At 34.4% G+C, this 20,363-nt stretch overlaps 1 protein-coding gene across 1 annotated transcript in view; it reads right to left on the minus strand.

The window, feature by feature from the left end:
- Positions 1 to 6,429: 6,429 nt before the first annotated feature.
- The window catches only part of LOC108739995 (zinc finger protein ZIC 4), a 44,915-nt gene continuing 30,981 nt past the window's right edge, over positions 6,430 to 20,363 (minus strand). The window contains exon 2 of the mRNA XM_025975403.1: positions 6,430 to 8,232. Within this exon, the coding sequence (XP_025831188.1) occupies positions 7,829 to 8,232 (404 nt within the window). The 3' untranslated portion in view covers positions 6,430 to 7,828. The remainder of the gene's footprint in view (positions 8,233 to 20,363) is intronic.

A 20,363-nucleotide genomic window follows, 5' to 3' on the forward strand; every position in this document is an offset into this window, starting at 1 on the left:
TAAAATAGACTTAAGATTTTATTTATTAATATTATTAACAACCGTTAATTTAGAAATTCGAAAAAGGTTGTTAAAGGTGTATGTTTGGAGCACGGCGTTGTACGGGTGCGGAACATCTACAGTGGGAGCGGCGGAAAAGAAAGGGTTAGAAATGAAGAGGTATTAGAAAGAATAGGAGAACAGAGGACTCTATGGAAGTCAATAAAAAATAGGCGAGATAGGTTGGTAGGACACCTTCTCAAGCATGAAGGTCTAGTCAGGGACATATTAGAGACAGAAACAGGAGTTAGGAGGGGTAGAGGTAGACCTAAATTAGATTACTGTTCGCAAATAGTTAAGGATGTGGGTTGTTCTAGTTTTAGGGAAATGCGAAGATTAGCACAGGATAGGAAAGATGGAGGTACGTGTCCAACAAGTCTTAGGGCTGATGACCTTATGATGATGATGATGATGATTAACAACTAATTTGCTTAAAACTCAAACAGTATTTTTGTTGTTATCTTATCATCTTTATGAAAATATTTATACCTAGTGGCCTAGTAGGGGTTAAAATATCAAAGTCGAACAAATTCATTTTCCCTTAACTAGTCCAAATTACATAATGATGAAACCCTACTCAACCTAGTGAATGAACACCTCATCATTTAGTAACCAATGGATTCTTTGTTGGCAAAGACTAGGATTATGTTTTTAATTTTGGTATTTACAAATTAATATTGGTACGCCTTTAGATTGAGAGAGGCAATAAATATGGGATGCACGTGAGATTTGAAAAGTTTCTGGAAGGTTTGGAATTCGTTGCGCAGACGTTGTCGTCGCATTAATTTAACATGGTACGCGAGTCAGTTGTTGTATATATCGGTTAGGTGGAATGGAATAAAATAAAAATAAGGAACCAAAGAAACGTGTGTCAAACTGTCAGAGGAATGTTGCTAGACTCGGGCCTGTCGCGTGCTTATTAGACAGGCTCTGATTAACCACGATTCTTCGTAACAAATTGACAAACCTCGGTTACGATGAAATGTGACAAAATGCTGTTAATAAGAAAAACTGCATTATATGGTAATACGTGACAATCTTTTGGAGTTTTGAAAAATATTATTATTACAAATCGGTAACATCCTTGTATTCGTCTTGCCCTAAGCCTAAAGCCCTTACGTAAAGTGCTTTAGGTCCAATTACATTTCAAACCCAAGAACTTCGAATTGCCAATTACTTCAAAAACAATTAAAACAAAGCTTGTGTAAGTCGTTCACCAATCCCAAGTTTATTGTTTTTGTGAAAGGGTGTACAAACGTTGAACTTTGCACGCCAAATTAATATTGTGCAACTGATGGTTAAATTGGATCGTGATTTCGATGATGAATAAAACATTTACTCGAACTTCTATTCTAATCAATAAAACTAAATTTCAACGTCTAAATTAAAACTATCAAATTCGTCCGACAATGGAAACTATTTTGGATGGATAATGGATGCAAAACTTACTTGTTTGAAAGATGAAATCTCAATGCGTTTACTACTGTTACCATACAACTGTATCTACAAACAGGTAAATTGGTGAATATTATTCTAGCGGGGGTGAATAACTACAAATTAAATATAACACAGAATATGGATCATTAAATATGAGCACAATCGCCATATAACATTTATTTCCAGTTTATAAGGATTCTGTAAATACCCAGGTAAAATGTAACCTGGTCCTGTTAGACTTAGACACCATTTAAAATTACAAATATGAATTTAAATTAAAAATATTTTAAGTACAAAAAAAAGAGAGAAAAACTTAGGCTTGAATTCGGTTCTTATATCTCCTGAAGCACGTTTTCAAGCGGAAAGCACTAAACACTCTACCCATTACTTCTGCATTAAAAACTTTATACTTTTTGCTCTTGATAATAATACTGTATTATTTGGAGCAGTTTTCAGATACTTCTTTGTGATAGCATATGACGCGCTGATGAGATCTGATAAAGTTGAAATCGCGATCAATGTGTAGAACTTAATAAAAAATAAATTAGTTTAGTTTATTTCCTATAAAAATGTTTTAAAATATTGTTGGAATAGAGGATCATATTTTTTAGTTAGTTAGTATGTGGAAGCAATTAAATGAATGAAAAATAAAATTTGCAATATCCCACAGTTTATAACACAAAAGATAAAGTTGAATGCACTAGTATAAATGGTTTTTTGTGTTTTTGTGTGTGGTTTGTTGTTATAAATTTTCGTTCCCAACTAATAACACTTCCACTTCATCGTTAATACATGCATAAAAGAAATTTTACTTGTCTTGTAGGTATTTTAGTTTATCCATCTTGGCGTATACATAATATCTCACGACATTAGTTAAAGAGTATCGTGTACCATTAAATCATGTGAATGCTTTTCTTTTTTTTTTTTGTTTTTGGTCGGGGGACTGCACGGCGGCGGTGGACCATACTACAGCCGCCACCGCCTCCCTCACTCTTTTTCTCATCTTATATAAGTAACCTTTCGTTCTCTTCTCGGGTTAATAACAAATTCCTGGCTATAACTTTATAACAAGACGTGTTCTCAGAGCACACTTAAAAAATGATCAGAACGAGACGCGGGCAAAAACGAGAAGGAACAAGTTCCTTCATAAATATTCAGATTCGGGCCGTTATAAATCTAGCGGGAAATATGCGGCTGTTAAAAAGGACAACGTATTAATTCGGTAAATATATTTTTTAACGTTTTATGAAAACATGCATAAAACATATTAGGTATAGCGCATATATCGCTACATATTTATGTACAATGTCTGCGATAGCGTGACTTACCGCAACTAATTAATCAGTCATAGTAAAAAGAAACGAGACGGGTAAACTTTATTAAATCATAAATAAATAATACATAATTTAGGCCATTTAATCTATGGGGTAAACTCCTTGAAATCCCACGTAGATTCCTCGTTAATGTATTAGGCTATGCGCGCACTGATACTGTTTTGTCGGCCATGTGAAATCAATGGTATAAATACGAATACGCGCGCATTAACCGACACAAAAGTTCACCAACTTTTCAGTTGAGTCTTGTCACAATTTGTACCCAACTAAACAGTTGATCGTCAGACCTACAGCATAGGCAAAAGACAGCAAGGTCTATGACGACAGATCAGTTTAGTTTATACTTTTGTAATTTTAAAACAATATTTTTTATAGGCATCTAGCAAGGAGGAGTTAGAGATAACTTTAAATAAAATGGAAGCGGTAGTGACAAAACATTACTGTATGAAAATAAACAAAAGTAAAACTAAAATACTGGTATGAAGGACATAAAAAGTAGGGAAAGAGCGAATATAAAGATAGGAGATGAAATATGAGAAGAACTGGCTGATTTTAGGTATCTAGGAAGTCAGATACGTCAGGATAGCGTAGGGTTGGGTCGTCTTCAATAAAAAGAAGTCACTTGCTCGCGGTTAATTTAGAAAACAGGCGAATAATGAGGATACCGTGGATAGAGAAGAGGTATTAGAAATAATAGGAGAACAGAGAACTCTTTGGAAGTCAATAAGAAATAGGCGAAATAGGTTGGTAGGATACCTAGATTAGATTACTGTTCGCAAATAGTGAAGGATGTGGGTCCTTCTAGTTTTGGGGAAATCCGACGATTAGCTCAGGATAGGAAAGAGTGGAAATGCGTCTCCAACCAGTCTTAGGACTGACGACCTTATAATGATGATGAGGATTAAATTTGCCTGAGATGCAGATTATTTTTCTTTTAAATAACAATTTACTTAGTTCATATGCGCGCACAAATGTGGGACTAAACAGTTTAGTTTGCTAATGTACCCGTAACCTTCAATGATGTTGATGATGATGTTCAATTTCTAAAGTAAAACTTTTTTTGGCATTCTCTGTTGAGTACACTGTGATGAAGAAGCGAATTATATAGGTATTAACTGTTTAATGATAACTGACAAATAATTAAATAAGTTATTATATTGGCCTACGTTATTTTATACGAGAAAACGTAGAAGATGGCAGATAACTAGTAACTATTAGGAAAAATGATTCTCTTGTGACGCGCTTCTAGTGATTAATTGATCGGCAATGAATCTTATGTCTAACTATTAGTACGATTGCTAATTGATGTATTAATATTGTACTGAGTTGCACACATCCCTTTTTTTTGTGTTTCATTGCTTTTGATCATTCTTCTTCATTATTTTGTCCAAGGAAATATTACACTTGGAGATTTTTATTTCGTATAAAATTTCATAACTATCTATATTACAATGCTACATGCTTAAACAAGTAGGAGTTTAATTATTTTGTGAGTGAATTGTAGGTTGCGATATTTAACGATGTGGAGTTTTTATATTTACCCTTCATTTTAATTAGATCTTGTATTTATATGTATTTCTACTAAAATAAACATACATATATTTAAATAAAATTATTCATGTTTACAATTCATATAATTTAATTAGTACTGATTATGTAAATTCTATAAACTGGAATTTACATAATCAGTACGCTCTATTTTTATTGTTAACGAAATGTCTAGCTGCCTTTAGTCACGATGCTTAAATTTTTAAAAGAAGCAACTTACAAAAATAAAATGTCCTTACGTAAAAATGTTAATTTACATTTTTCAAATACTTATCTTTACAACCGTTATGTTTCCAACGCGTGTATTACTTTTATCAACATCAAGTACAGACTTTTCCTTCTTGGAAAATATAAATAAAATTTGTCAAAGTACATACTTTGAAAGACAGGATTCGTTGAGCTGGCACTATATAAACATTAATATTTCCGAGAATAATGATGTAAGAGATCGACTGCTTCTTTAATTTTACTTATTTATTGGACGTAACACACATTACGTAAAGAATTTTCTAAATCGAAATATATATTGTTTTGTCTATTTGTAAAAAAAAATAGTTACAATATAAAAGAAAAGGGAGTAGGATTATCAGTTGAAATGAACAGGAAGTATCAGTTAAATTTACGTGATAACGCCGTGGGTTCAGCTTGACAAGTTCATATCATCGGTAGTAGGAGAGCTGGAAGGCCGGGTACTAGATGTTCGGATAATAATAACGGGGGTTATGCCTATAAGCAGGAAGACAGCCCACTAGTAACAAGGCGTAAATACGGTCACCCTTTGTATCTACTTATGGTACATTTTTAAATTACGTCTTTGAAATAATTTAAAAATTCTGACTATTTTATATGCATATACTTACAGATGATATAGCTGTATTAGCATCTAGCAAGGAGGAATTAGAGATAGCTTTAAATGCAATGGAAGCGGTATTGACAAAACAGTGTTGTAAGAAAATAAATAAAAGTAAAACAAAAATACTGGTATGTAAGGGAAGAAATAGTAGGGAAAGAACGAATATAAAGATAAGAAACGAGAGATTAGAAGAAGTGACTGATTTTAAGTATCTAGGGAGTCAGGACGGAAGGAGTAGTAGGGATATAAAGCAGAGGATAAAAATTAAAAAATTCGGAAAAGATTGTTAAAGGGGTATGTTTGGAGCGTGGCGCTATACGGGTGCGAAACATGGACGGTGGGAGAAGCTTTCGAAATGTGGTGTTACAGGCGAATTATGAGGATACCGTGGATAGAGAAGGTTAGAAATGAAGAGCTAGAAGGAATAGGAGAACAGAGGACACTATGGAAGTCAATTAAATATAGGCGAGATAGGGCACCTTCTCAGGCATGAAGGTCTAGTCAGAGACATATTAGAGGAAGAAACAGGAGTTAGGAGGAGTAGAGGTAGACCCAGATTAGATTACTGCTGGCAAATAGTTAGGGATGTGGGATGTTCTAGTTTTAGAGAAAAGCAAAGATTACCTTTGGATAGGAAGGAGTGAAAGTGCGTGTCCAACCAGTCTTAGGACTGACGACCTTATGATGATGATGATGTTCACTTATATACTACTTTCTTCATTAGCTATAGTTTCATTCAATTAATTTTAATTGTAAATTACGTAACTGAGAAAATTTAAAATTAAAAGTGGTAATTACTACGAAGATAATCAGACTATAACATTTAATTTAGATGTAAATTACCTCAATGCCTCTTTCCCCTTTACTCCTTTGCATAGTTTGAAACAGTTTTAGAAAAATAATTAACATTAAAAATGTATGTATCTAATGTGCTTAGTTAATTGGCCATAGCCCATAATAGATGCACTTTTTTTCAGCCTTTTAAATCTTGTTATAATTTCAACCTGATTTAGTGGTTACTGATGTCAAAAAAACATTTTCAATTTTGATTTCAGATAAAATCAGTATCAACAAAATATATCCAGTCGAATTCGAATTATTGTACTACTTTTCAGTATGACTTTTGCACTTGGATGGCATGACTGTTTATTAATTGACACGTCAATTAAAACTACATTTTAATTTGATAAATATATTTTATAACGTTCGTGAAAACATATAATACACGTCAGTACATTTTTTTATACATACATATCTCTATACAAGTCAAATCTTTATTTACAGAATCTTCTCTTTTAATTAGAGAAGTAATGTAATATCACACAACGTATTACGGATGATAATATACTTAAGATAACAACTAAAAGCGTGTAAATGACAAGCTTAGTTACAAAACATTAATGAAATCGTTTTGAACTAAGGAGTCCTTTTTGAGGGATGTACAAATTCACAGTGGACCTGAATAATTTTCAACAAATGTTTGGGTAACAAACATACATGACATAGAATGTTAAGATAACAAAATGCTTTGTATTATTACGAGAATTAAAAAGTGGAGACAATTTGTGACAAGAGTCTTGATAAATAATTTGATGTAAATGGAAATTGGCCTTTTCTCTTTAGAAATAATCGATAAAGGAGCAGTACGATGCCCTCAGACTGTTTTTTTTACCTTCTATAATATTTTGTACATACGAGCATGATGTCTGACAAGGAAAAACGAGTACCAGTTTCGTATTTTAATATTTTGAGCGCATTGACAATGGCGTTTCTTTTTCGAGCTCTCTGCTGGCCGCGAGAAATTATTAATGAGCAGAGACCTACACCGACCCGTTTTTAATAATAAAACCAACAACCATAACTTATTTGTCATAAATAATGCACGCTCGTGCAAGGACCGTGACGTGTGCACGGACGCGCTCTTCTCGCTCTCGGTCTCTAACATCCTTCATCGTCATCCTTCACGTCTCTCGAGGAGGATGATCTAGATGGTGAACTTTTACCTTTTCAGACCCGCACGGAACAGTCGACGGGTGCATCGTACTATTCTCTTTTTTTAACTACTTTATTATTTTCTTTTCTTTTAAAATTGTTTTTTAAAATATCAAGAAATGTTTAAAGAAGTGCATCAACCAAAAATCATGTTCTTTTTAATGCCGTATTATGAAAAATCTAATGAAATTAGTTCTTCTAAAATGTAACTTTGCAGTATACCGACAATCATCAGTTAAAAGTCCATAACGCAATTAAAAACTGCATTAAGCGTTTCACTAACTTTTTTGGTGTTCAGAAACTGATGAAGATTATAGTTAGGTAAATGAATAGCGCAAACTGTAATATAAATAATACAAAGCATTTTTATCATAATATTACTTTTTCTGATAAAAAAAATATATTCTTTCGAAGAAAGCATACAATTTGTTATTTGGGGTGCGTTTTATTATCGTTGGTCTTTCAAGAAATTGATTTGGTGTGCGTCACATTGGAAAAACAATAAAATAAAAATAGCACTGCAACAGCGCAAATTGCACGTGGTAAACGTTGTTCGCATTTTTCATTCGTCGTCATTAAACTACACAATTAAATTAAGTTACACATAAAACGAGAACATTCAATATCAATACGCGGTTGCAGCGCCGCCGTGCACGTGTCCAAAGTGTCCCAGGCCGCCCAGGGGATCGGGCGGCGTGGGCGTCGACTGGCATACGTACCAGTCACTCAGCGAACCGCTTACGGTCACCTGGGATATTTGGGGACTAGCCGCGACGGAGATGCTTCCCGCAGATGACGAGTTGGATTCCTCGCCGTCGCTGTCGTAGTGGGGCGGCGATCGACCCGAGCAGCCATGCACCTTCATGTGTTTCCTGAGGGACGAAGGATGCGTGTACGACTTGTCGCAGCCGGACACGCGACAGTTGTATGGTTTGTCGGACGTGTGAACGTGCGAGTGCTTCTTCCGGTCTGAGGAGTTGGCGAAACGTCGGTCGCAACCCTCGTATTCGCACTTGAACGGCTTCTCACCTGAAAACAGAAAATGATGAATTAGGGGTGATAGAAAATATGAAAATCTTTTGATATTCTTAAATTAATTTTAACATTAATGGAAACAGTTAATCGTGAAATATTTTTGTATATGTAGTTTCACACTTATTTCGACAAATTACTTTTATTAGATACTATTCATTATTAAGGGTTATTTTTACCATTTCATTTTTTGTGACCCAGACGGGTATCACTTTCCTGAAAATTTGTGTTCGGTATACATATTTACAGCACGGGGAGGTAGATCCAAAGGGGGGCCCCAGGTCTGCCCAGAAACTGATTTATTTTGTAAAAAATTAAAATGAACACATGGTCTTGTTTAAAATTTTATTAAAAAGAAGTCAGCTCCCCCTTATGCCATTTTTACCGTTTTATATTATGTATATCAGTATAGAATATTCATTCGTCATAATGTGAAGATATATGCAATTAATTTAAATTAACCCCGTATAATATCTATTAATTATTCATTTTTATTTGCCATTCGTATTCGGACATTGTTCATTCATCAGGTTTAATTAAAAACAGCATGCAACTCTACACGGGATTGGTAGGGATCGATAAATACGCGGGTTTGTCTTTTTCCAAAGGTAAAAAAAAAACAGTTTGATTGCAATTCCATGTCAACAGCCTTGACTGGTGTCGATATGTTTCTTAACGTCGTCGCATCATATACGATAATAATAATAACAACAACAAGAATAGCCATATCCTCCCCGTAAGGTTGTACCTCTTCTTGGTCATCCATCCACTATAATTCTTTATTCTTTATGTCGACGTCAAAAAGGCCAACGGATCTTCCCACAGTGCCTTATTGTTCGCCATTCATTGTGCAATAATTTTTCGATTTGTCATACCGACAATGTGCCGTGAATATATGCGAACCCAATCGTAACCTTCGACTTTCGAAAAAATTAATGACCGTACCAAGTGCAACACGTCCGTCCTTCCCCCTGCAAAAAGATTGATCTGTTTCTTCGACCGAACGCCTCGATGAAAGCAACTTGAATATTACTGTGCCTGTCGTTAATATTACCCACTTCTCGAAAATGCGTTATTGAAACTATTCTCTACGAAATAAATATTGTTTAAGCTTGCTATCTTTTGTATTAATTAATGACTGGCGTGTCATCATCATCATCAATATAATTATATTTTTGCTCTTTATAAGAGATACTAATGTTCGTGGGTTTAACAAAATTAACTACTAAGACTGATAACGACAAAAATATTTATTTACACTAATTGTTAAAGAACTTAAAAACACTACTAAATTATTACTAAACTTAGGTTATGAATTATTCTTATTATTTACACTACTGTTGATATATCACTATTCACTGCGCTATTTATTTCAGTTCTATCACTGTCAATTTATTTCTGGATTCACTTCTGCAACGGTTAATTTATTGTATCTCCTCTCGGCGATCGTCTCTTCTTTTAAATATTCTTTTGTTTACTTTCGGGAACCTTCTGGAAACATCGGAATAGTTTGTTTTTGTTTTGAACTGTTTAACTGCTTTCCCAGAACGCAAAAACGACATACACATTTACAAATACGGCGCACATGAAGAAAAGCGTCCGCGGCTAGTCGGCGAATCGATAAGCCGTTCACGCACATCTATTTCATCTACCTGGGGCGTAGTGAGCTTCATGAATTCGCTGATGAGTTTTGTTAACAACTCCGACTTAACCCTATTCTAAAGATTAGCTGTAATTATTACATAAAATAAGACTTTTTTAGTCATTCGCAATAAACATCGCAAGGAAGAGTAAGTCGATATGACAATTCAGGCATGAAAATGTCAACTCGGACACTTGGCACCAAAGCTTGAGGGTGTCCACAGTACCTCCCCGGCATCTACAGTAGTTTGAGGTTTTACTTTGGTGAGTCAATCATTCACAGATTTCTAGAAACATATACTACTCAATGATATTTTTAATGTACAGCACCATACTTCAACTGTAGTTTTCTTGTCCTTGCATAGACAACGTTGTTCAAAAAGATTAGCGGGTGTTATACGTTGATTGAAGAGCATGTCCCAGAAAAGAATTTTGTAGTGGTTGACTATTACGCGGTATCGTGGAAACATGTTACAACAGCCGTTTAGGACGGATCCTACAAGATGTTTGACAGACCAAACACGCGGCTTACAGTTGCCGGTGACAATTCCAGGTAGACAAGAAACGTAGCTAGTAGTAGACGTTTAACTGATACTTAGGAATAGTCTACAACAGACATAATGCATACGTGTGCAAACTGGCATAGTATACTTCGATGGGAAGGCCGAAATTTCAGATGTCAAGAACTGAAGAAGTCAGGAGAGGATGAAATGTCCATTTCACAAGAAAAAAACTGTAGTAAATTTTGTTTTAATGTTTTTTTGTCAAGAAGCCGAACCGCAAACGCTGGCGACTGGCACGGCGTTGTGGCCCGACCTCAGTCCATTATTCACGAATTTGGGAAAAAGAATCGACCGTGCGGACAAAATGTGATAAACGACCGATATTATTGCCATGGACACTTAACTACATAATATAAATGTCACAGACTATCTGCAAAATCCGGCATGCTTAGATACGGCTAGGCGCTTTGCAGAACCTGTTCTTCGGAGTAGCCAATAAATTAAGTAATCTCTTGGATGGCAACAAAATAACTGGTTAGGTACCTACATACTTACATTCGAAATTAAGTTCATAATCTTAAATAAAAGTCAAGATGGAAGGAGTAATAGGGATATAAAGTAGAGGATAGGGCGGGGTCGAGTAGCCTTCAGTAAAAAGAAAGTCACTCCTATACTCGCGAACTGTTAATTTAGAAATTCGAAAAAGATTGTTAAAGGGGTATGTTTGGAGCGCGGTGCTGTACGGGTACGTTACAGGCGAATTTTTAGGATACCGTGGATAAAGAAGGTTAGAAATGAAGAGGTAGTAGAAAGAATAGGAGAACAGAGGACTCTATGGAAGTCAATAAGAAATAGGCGAGATAGGTTGGTAGGACACCTTTTCAGGCATGAAGGTCTAGTCAGAGACATATTAGAGGCAGAAACAGGAGTTAGGAGGGGTAGAGGTAGACCTAGATTAGATTACTGTTCGCAAATAGTTAAGGATGTGGGCTGTTCTAGTTTTAGGGAAATGCGAAGTTTAGCTCAGGATAGGAAAGAGTGGAAGTGCGTGTCCAACTAGTCTTAGGACTGCCGATCTTATGATGATGATGAATCTTAAATAAATAGCTCATAAAGGTTTGTATAAATAAATTAAGAGATAGTTTTGAAGAATTCCTGAATGAAAGATTAATTTCCAGAAATGTATAAAATATATTTTGGTACCCCTCAAATAAATTTTTTGATAGCACAAACTATAAACTGTACCATAGGCACTGAGGAAACTTGCTCTGGTTTACAGAGCTTGCCTGCGTTGATGCCAAACAAAATACTACATGTTCCGGTTTACGGATTCTCTTTAATATCCTCACAGTAGGAAGAAGAAAAATTAAGACAATTGAAAGGATATTTCAGTGCATTTATAATTACGTACAATATGAGTTGTTCTGAGTTTCATAATTATGCAAAAGGGAAAAGCAGTAATTAGGTGAGAAAAATTAGGTGAAGAAAGGACAATTCCCACTAAATAAACGAACTTTAAAAGCTGGAGGTATGGTTAGATTTAATATAAAAACTAGAGATAATGAACTAGAAGTTGCCGATATCTAATATAGGAAGTCAGATAAAGTCAGGCGTTTAAAATATGGTGTTATAGGCGGATGATAAAAATGATGGTGGATGGAATAGGTTAAACATAAGGAGATATGAAAAAGAGTAGAAAAGTACTTTGGAATAGAAAAACGGGGTAGAGCAAGACTAAGATTAGATTACTATTCACAAATAGTTAGAGATGTGACCTGTGGGGTGCTACAGTTCAGGGGTAATGCGATGATCGACAGGATAGGAAATACCTTTTGATAATCAATTACACTGTTACTGTTTTCTCATATATTTTGACTTATCTTATATTTTGTTGGATGTTTAAGGTATTTATGTACGTTTGTTGCTAAATAGTTAAATGCGAAGTATGTTTGATTACTACCACTTTACTAATTTTTATCGATTGCGAATTAATTTAGGTTTTTTTGCAATCGAAATTGACTCTATCCAGCGCTCTATGGCCCACACAAAATTAATTTGTAAATAGCCGCCCCCATTAAACTGCCTGGGTCTGAGTGAGCTTCATTACAGCATCCCTAACAATTACATTAAACTTAATTTTAAGTAGATCCGGAAAGTATTGTAAACGATTTCTACATAAACATAACACAAAAAGAAATTGTTTTGGTTTGGTAATTTAACTACACTATACAGGCAGCTGTTTCAATTTAGTATTTACTATTATAATTATCAAGAAATTGATTAAAAAGCTGACTCCCATAATTATATATTCATTTCATCTCTTGTCGTTTGAAGCAATATTAATAATGTAATAATTTTTTACTGCTCATCCATTACAAGGTCGTTGGTGTTCTTCGAATCATTTTTGGTCAAGTCAAGGACCTGTAATTGGTTAGAAATTAATTTCGTTCCTGCCAATTCGCATTCCGGAAATTAATCTTCAAACAAACACTAATTTCATATACGTTCAACAACAGCACATTATTTTTAAGATGCAAAATCACTTAGCATATTGGTAGCGTGTAAGTATACATTCCATATGTATGTAGAGCAGGTACTGCAAAAGAAGAGTTTGAATCTATTTCTTGTCAGGAAAACATATTATTCATATTTCGCTAATTTTTGTTTCCATACAATATTCATGAGTCTGTTTGTTTATGTTTTATTACTTGTAAATCTTGAGATGTTACGAACGCTTACAATTTCGAACGTAGCTACACCATGTTGTATGCATAATGCAATGTGAATATTATTTATACGGACGTGATAGATCGTTTAAAGTTGTAATAAATTGCATTGGATCGTTGTATCTTTCGAATGACTATTTTAATAGCATACAAGACTGTTGTGACATCTACGATAGGGTGAAGTACCTGTTCATAGCTTGTAAGGGACAGCTTTCAGGAAATTTGACGAATTCACTTTGTTTTATTAATTTAGAAAAACTGAGACATTAAAACGAATAAAACACGAATCAATTGTATCGTAGGGGTAATGATGCAAAGAGAGAAGTTTCAGTATTTTTCTTTATAGAACAAGCGTAGTTGCATTAATTTAGAAAGAAAAGGGAAATAACACAGGAATTTTACAAACTTTTACATATTCAACTGTATTTAAATTCCTTACATAAATATTGTTAATAAACCAAACTAACTTTAAATAAAACACAGGTTTTACTGAGGGGTGTTGAAACGCGTTTTAGATTTTCAAATGTTTTTATGTGGAGTTTACAGGTTTATTTGTTTAATTAAATTCCTTCCTTCCTGCCTGGAGCGCGGCACTGTACGGGTGTGAAACATGGACTGTGGGCGCGGCGGAAAAGAAAAGTTTAGAAGCGTTCGAAATGATGAGAATCCCGTGGATAGAGAAGGTTAGAAATGAAGAGGTATTAGAAGGAATAGGAGAACAGAGGACTCTATGGAAGTCAATAAAAAAAGGCGAGATAGGTTGGTAGGTCACCTTCTCAGGCATGAAGGTCTAGTCAGATACATATTAGAGGCAGAAAAAGGAGTTAGGAGGAATAGAGGTAGACCTAGGTTAGATTACTGTTCGCAAATAGTTAAGGATGTGAGATGTTCTAGTTTTAGGGAAAAGCAAAGATTAGCTCAGGATAGGAAAGAGTGGAGGTGCGTGTCCAACCAGTTTTAGGACTGATAATCTTATGATGATGATCCCGACAATGTATAGAAAATATATTAACCTACTAAGTAAGTAAGAAGGCACATAAAATAATTATTTGTACTACAAAAATTTCGTTTTTCGAAATTAATTTAAATCAAATCTATTTTTATGATTCTCAGACAATTTTTTTTATATATCTTTTGCGGCATACTAAATAATTTACTTTTTGCTGTTTTCAACAATTTATGACGGATCATTTGCATATTGTTGTGGCTATATTAATTTACGCGGACTAAATTATGGTTCTGTTTTAAAACATTCAGTTGATATCTAATTAAGGCATGAGTTATTGCAGTTTCGTTTTTAATGGGAATAATAAGTTGAGGTGGTTGCGGTGAATTTTGTCACGCGATATCCCCAGAAACACATGTAAATTAAGCCCTACACGAAGCACTGCCTATACGATCAAGATGGTGTGGTTTTCATATCGAATTCCATTCGCGTCAATTAAAATACTTTGTCAATTGCAGCCGGCAATTTTTATTAATAAATAATAATAACGAGAATTTGTAAACTTACACGCACGATGATCAATTAGATACAAAAATTCTTGGCAGTGTATCAACTTGGTAAACCAGTACAATTACGTATTTCCGTAACAAGTTAGACAAAATAGATTTCCATGCAAAACGACAGCTCGCTACAAAACAGTGACTAGATGCAGAGTGAAAGTTCCTGATTAATTTTTTAAATTACATCGTCGAGATGATGTTCAAAAATTTACAAAAATGAGGATTTCGGTATATTTAAGAAAAAAGTGAAGTAGACATAAATTATTAAAGACAATCATAATGCCCTCATCGTATGAGCTTTCTTATTCCTTTTCAAAAAATGACTTGATCTTCAAATTAATTTCAAGATCAAGGTGAGAATCACATTCAAGGTCACTACTCATTCGAAAGCATGCCTACAGCTTTTTTCTATAAAACTTCCGAAATAATGAGAACCAATCAAGTTTCATAAAATAACTGAAAAGGAGATTCATTCTAGTTCCCTTCTATGCTCGCGAACGGTTAATTAAGAAATTCGAAAAAGCTTGTTAAAGGTGTATGTTTGGAGAGGGCGCTGTACGGGTGCGAAACATGGGCAGGGGGACTAGGCCGAAAAGAAAAGGTAAGAAGCGTTCGAAATGTGGTATTACAGACGAGTGGTGGGGATACTGTGGATAGAACAGGTTAGAAATGAAGAGGTATTAGAAATAATAGAACATAGGACTGTATGGAAGTCAATAGGAAATAGGATAGATAGGATAGTAGGACACCTTCTCAAGCATGAACATCCAGTCAGAGAAATATTAGTGGCAGAAACGGGAGTTAGGAGGGGTAGATGTCCCTTATAAAATAGCTTTGGTCTGAGAATTAGTGAAATATTAATATTGTAACAAATAGATGTCTTGTAGGTTTAGGTTTTTCAATTCATTTTCATAGCATATAGGTACCTACTGCATACATATCAATGATTGATATTTTCTATAGTTTTAGAATTATTGGCTGATATTTCCCTAACCATTCCAAAGAAAAAATATTTGGTTCCGTAATACTTCTGGGTATTTGTCAAATGTGCTCTCTACAAGCATTCATGTATATATCTTCAAATCTGTTACCTGGTCTCACAAAAGTGCGATTCTTACAACAGTAACTTCTCGATATAGGTATTGAATTTCACGTGGATGGCTACCACTGACATCTCATTTTGTAAAGTTAATGGGCATTAATTTATTTAAATAGCCAGGCAAATCTTCGGTCACTCGATACAGTAAATGAAATCTAACCTTTAACAGGTAGTTGAACTGTTGCAGAGCCGAGCCTTATTGAAACAAAAAAATATTTCAGGCGTTTTTAAATTAATAGTTAGTGATCAACATCAAATTTTTTAAAATACAAAATCAGATTAGATTTTGAAATTCTCCGTTATTCTTTGTTGTTACTGCCAATGACAAAAAATACTACCCTATAAAACTATTTTAAATCTTTATTAAAAATATTTTTTAATATAAGGATGGATGTTAGGTTCTAACGTTTAGTTAATTTAAAACACCAGATCTAAAAACTTCTTGAGTGATGGGTTTAGGAGGTTAGTCATATATTTATTTTAAAATAGGGTTTAAATCTACCTGCATTCTTTAGTCATTTTTAGCAGAATCGAAAGGATGGTCACAAAATGATAAATGTCATTTTTATGGGGATCTCTAATTTACAGTTTGACATAAACTTTTCTAGCTGTTAAAACTTGTATCCTCTCTCCCTATCTCCCTGACAACCGTTTTTATAGCCTGTTATTTCATTTGGGTCCTAATATTCGTGTCTTTAGCTGCCGAAACACTGTTTCAAGAGATAATCAAATGATTTAATTTCACTCTCTAACCACAAGTATACATTTTTCAAATTTTAACACGGATAACACTATTTTTTTTTATATTTATAAAGGAATCATTTATAATTTAACTAATAACGTAATCAATAAAGTAACAAATCTATTGCTCAAGAAAAGTACACATTTTAATCACTTAGTGCTATTTCTTCCTGTGTTTATATAATATCGAGTTACAACAGTATGTAGCCATCATCTATTAATATACTGTCGTTAGTCGATATTATCTGTGTAAACAGGCTTACGTAGAGAATCTTTGGCTTGATCGATAATTTATCGAGACTGCTTAGGGCGTGCTGATGAAGTTAAATAAGAACTTAATCGCTATCTGTAGTTTTTCAGTAGTATACTGCAAATGAATTATCCTTATTTTTCGGGATACCTTACACAAAACAATTGAAAAATTACGCATTAGGTACAACATTGGGAACTGCTTTGCACCCTTTAGTGGGTGTACGTTACCATGGTGTGTCCATCTTTGTATTAAGTTAGTTGCTCATTGTGGTGGTGTTTGTCATAAACTGATCATTGCAGCTGCTGCCTAAAAGTTCCACTAATTGTTAGCCCTTCCTAGAATTTCATCTTTGGGTGGTTTTACCTGCCTTTTAAACAGAACTATTGCTTCAACATTACGCCGAAGATGAGCAAACTACGGTTCTGCCAAGGTCCCCCAGAAACTTTCTAAATTTTATTGTTAGGGATTTTGTACAATTCCTACAAGCTGGTCCAAGAATTCAAACATGAAAAATGTGTACCCACAAGATATTAAAATTAGTTGTCTGACCATATAAAGGAATATTTTAAGATTGACTAATTAAGAAGTCCTTTGATATAATAATTTGTAAATATAAACCCCAAACAATATCCAACGTGGACAGAGATAGACAATGGCGGGACATCTTAATTGTTTGAAATATGGTGGTTTACAATTAAAGAGTCGATTTACATATTGTGTCGTTACTCAGCAATCAGTGTTGATAACAAGGTAAGCAGTTCAGTACGAAAATTTCTAAACTATATAATAGTCAAGAAGCATAGCCACTGGCAATAGTAACGTCACTTGTTGGGAATAATTTTCTCTGTTTAGGGAAGTTTGACTTAAGAGAAATCGTACGGATTGTTATGGCAAAATGAATATGAAGTTTGGTTTTTAAAGTTTCAATTCAAATTTTCGGCATTGTGGCTGCTAATATTATTATGTCAAAGTCAAAGCACAAATTGACAAACCTATTGCCTTAATTGCAGATGTAAGATAAATCGAAGAAACTGGCTTAATTTATTTCAGTATCTTGACACCATCTGTGACAGGCTTACATTATCGAACGCATTAATTTACGACAACACGTAATACAATAACAGCAAATTTTATGACCTATATTTACTTTCAAATCAAAATGGGTAATTCAAAGCACTGCCCACATACGCTAAAGTTATCGTGTACAGTAATACTTTTTTTTTGCTGTAACTATTGTTGGGTAATTTTTGTTTAAGGCTTTCAGTCACTTACACTATTATTCAATCAGTTATAATAATTCCGAGGAATGGAAATCCATAGCTCTATATACCTTCCATATACCTCTGCTAAGATATGTTACCTACGGAAAGCTCTAATTTAGTGACATGTAACCAATTTTTAAATGGTATACGAAACCTATAAGTAATGAAGCAGTAAAAAGTAAAAGTCAACGAAATAAACTCTTTCCAGTGTACGGTTTTTTGCTCGAGTTATGATAAATGGGATCGAAGAAGAAAATCCCGTCCAGTTTCGTATTTATGGTGGTCATTTCGTCGGGTTGCAGCTAACACGAAATAAATCACCACGATTTGTAATACAGACCAAGTACGCGCCCTCGACAAGCGAAATAAGCAAGTATTTGAATTTACGACATGCTCCTTCTACCTTATTCATATACACACATACGTATTTACATTACTAGTGGTATAAAGTTTATACTATAAACTGCATACACATACAATAAAAAGAGTATTCAAGTACATTGTACACCGATAATGAACAACCAACGAAATATTGAAAAAAAAATGAAGAAAGCCTTCACGGTATAACAGATTTATTATTATATGGGGTTCGTTCGGAATGATTTACAGTAGGTCAGCAATTTTGTTGAAAAACGTACATCTCTGTTTCTTGCATTCTACCCTCTTTTGCCCTTGAGGACGATTTTGAGATTTTCACTCAATTCGTCTTATTTACGCCAGGGATAATGCCAAGTTTCAAACCGGGTCGGAAAGTAAACCGAGTCCGGGCAATAAAAGGACAAACGTCGCACACACAAGTACACTTCTCCTTCAAGCTCGGGGCCCGAGCTATTTATTTATATTTATAGGGCCAATATAAGTTGACTGTTATACAAAGGTGGCAGCACGGATCGTCCGATGACAATAGTCCGGAGCTAAAATAAAATATAAAACTTGTCACGGGAACAACGGACTGATAAATGGGCTCCCGCGTTCTGGGGTCGAACTTGAAACCCATGCAATATCACGAGTATCCTCACTCACTACTTTATACGTTAGTAGATACCATAAAGCTTTCTTCAGTCTCTCTGTATACGTCATTGCTGTGTTTGTTTAAGTGTTATGGTACACTGTTGGAATGCATATTTTACAAGTACCTACCCAAATTTTTCGAAAAAAAATTATGCAAAAACTATGTCCAAAATGGCCCTGGTGTTACAACGTCCGAAACACAATTATCGTTCCTTACTTTTTGTTATGTTAGGTACTGGACTTATTTGCTACTTAAAGTGAAGTCTAAACATAACATCACAATTAGGGTTGTCACCTTTTCAGGCTTTATATAAAGTATTTCTCGACTAAAAGGTTAAAAAAAATAAAGTATTTTATTTTTTGTTTTTAAAAAATATTTTTTGTTACACCTAGCAGTCAGTAATAAATTGCTGCCACTCTTAAATACATTAATAGCCTGTAAAAATGGCAAACAAAGATTTAAGTAATTTCAAAGTTCATTTTTAATTAGTTTTAATGAAGCTTTATTCCTGTCGTCCCACCACTTTGCGTTCATAACAGACAACACTCTTTCTGTAAATGCTGAAGTGGCCGGAACGGACAGCAAAAGTAACACTACTTTGAACAGATTTGGGAAATTAGGTTGTTCCGTAAATATGGCTTGCCATTTTTCTGTGCAATATTATTGATGCAAATGTACTCTGAATTTCGAATAATCGCTTACAAAATTACGATGTCTACTTAAAGCCTTAAATAAAGTATTTTTGCGTACTTTATGTGTCTGGTAAAGTATAACGTACGCACAGTCGAAATAGAGTACAATACTTTATAATAAAGTACGGGTGGCAACCCTAACCACAATTGGTGCATAAATATCATGAATATTTTCTATTTGTCTGTAAAAAACTAAGCAACAATCTTGCCTCAACATTAGGTGCTTCATTTTAGATGTTGTAATGCTTTTTTCTAATAGCTAATTTCTCTCTTAATGTCGTTTGTTAATTTATCATGTCAAACAGCAAAAACTTCACAATAGACAAATATTCAAGTATATAATTCACCATTTCTTCCCTATACCTTGAATATGAGTAACAAGAGTCAGAGCTGTTAATAAAGCCTCACGGCTAGAGACGAAACGTTGGTGTCGGTTCTACACTTAAAATTATTATTTGGCTCCGATCCTTTTTACAAATTTACGTATAATCACTGTAATGGAATAATGGAATTACTGTAGTTGTGAAGATAGTGTGGTATCTCGAAATTTTATTCTAGAAAACAGCCGACAAGAGCACCGGTGTGTCGTGCAATTGAAGACAGATGCGTAACACTTCTACTGTTGATGGCATGGGGTGTAAACATCGCGAGGTCACAAAAAAGCGTGAAAACGTTTACTAACATCGCGACTGC

This window comes from Agrilus planipennis, unplaced genomic scaffold (assembly GCF_000699045.2).
Source record: "Agrilus planipennis isolate EAB-ADULT unplaced genomic scaffold, Apla_2.0 scaffold200, whole genome shotgun sequence".
Taxonomy (NCBI): Eukaryota; Metazoa; Arthropoda; class Insecta; order Coleoptera; family Buprestidae; genus Agrilus; species Agrilus planipennis.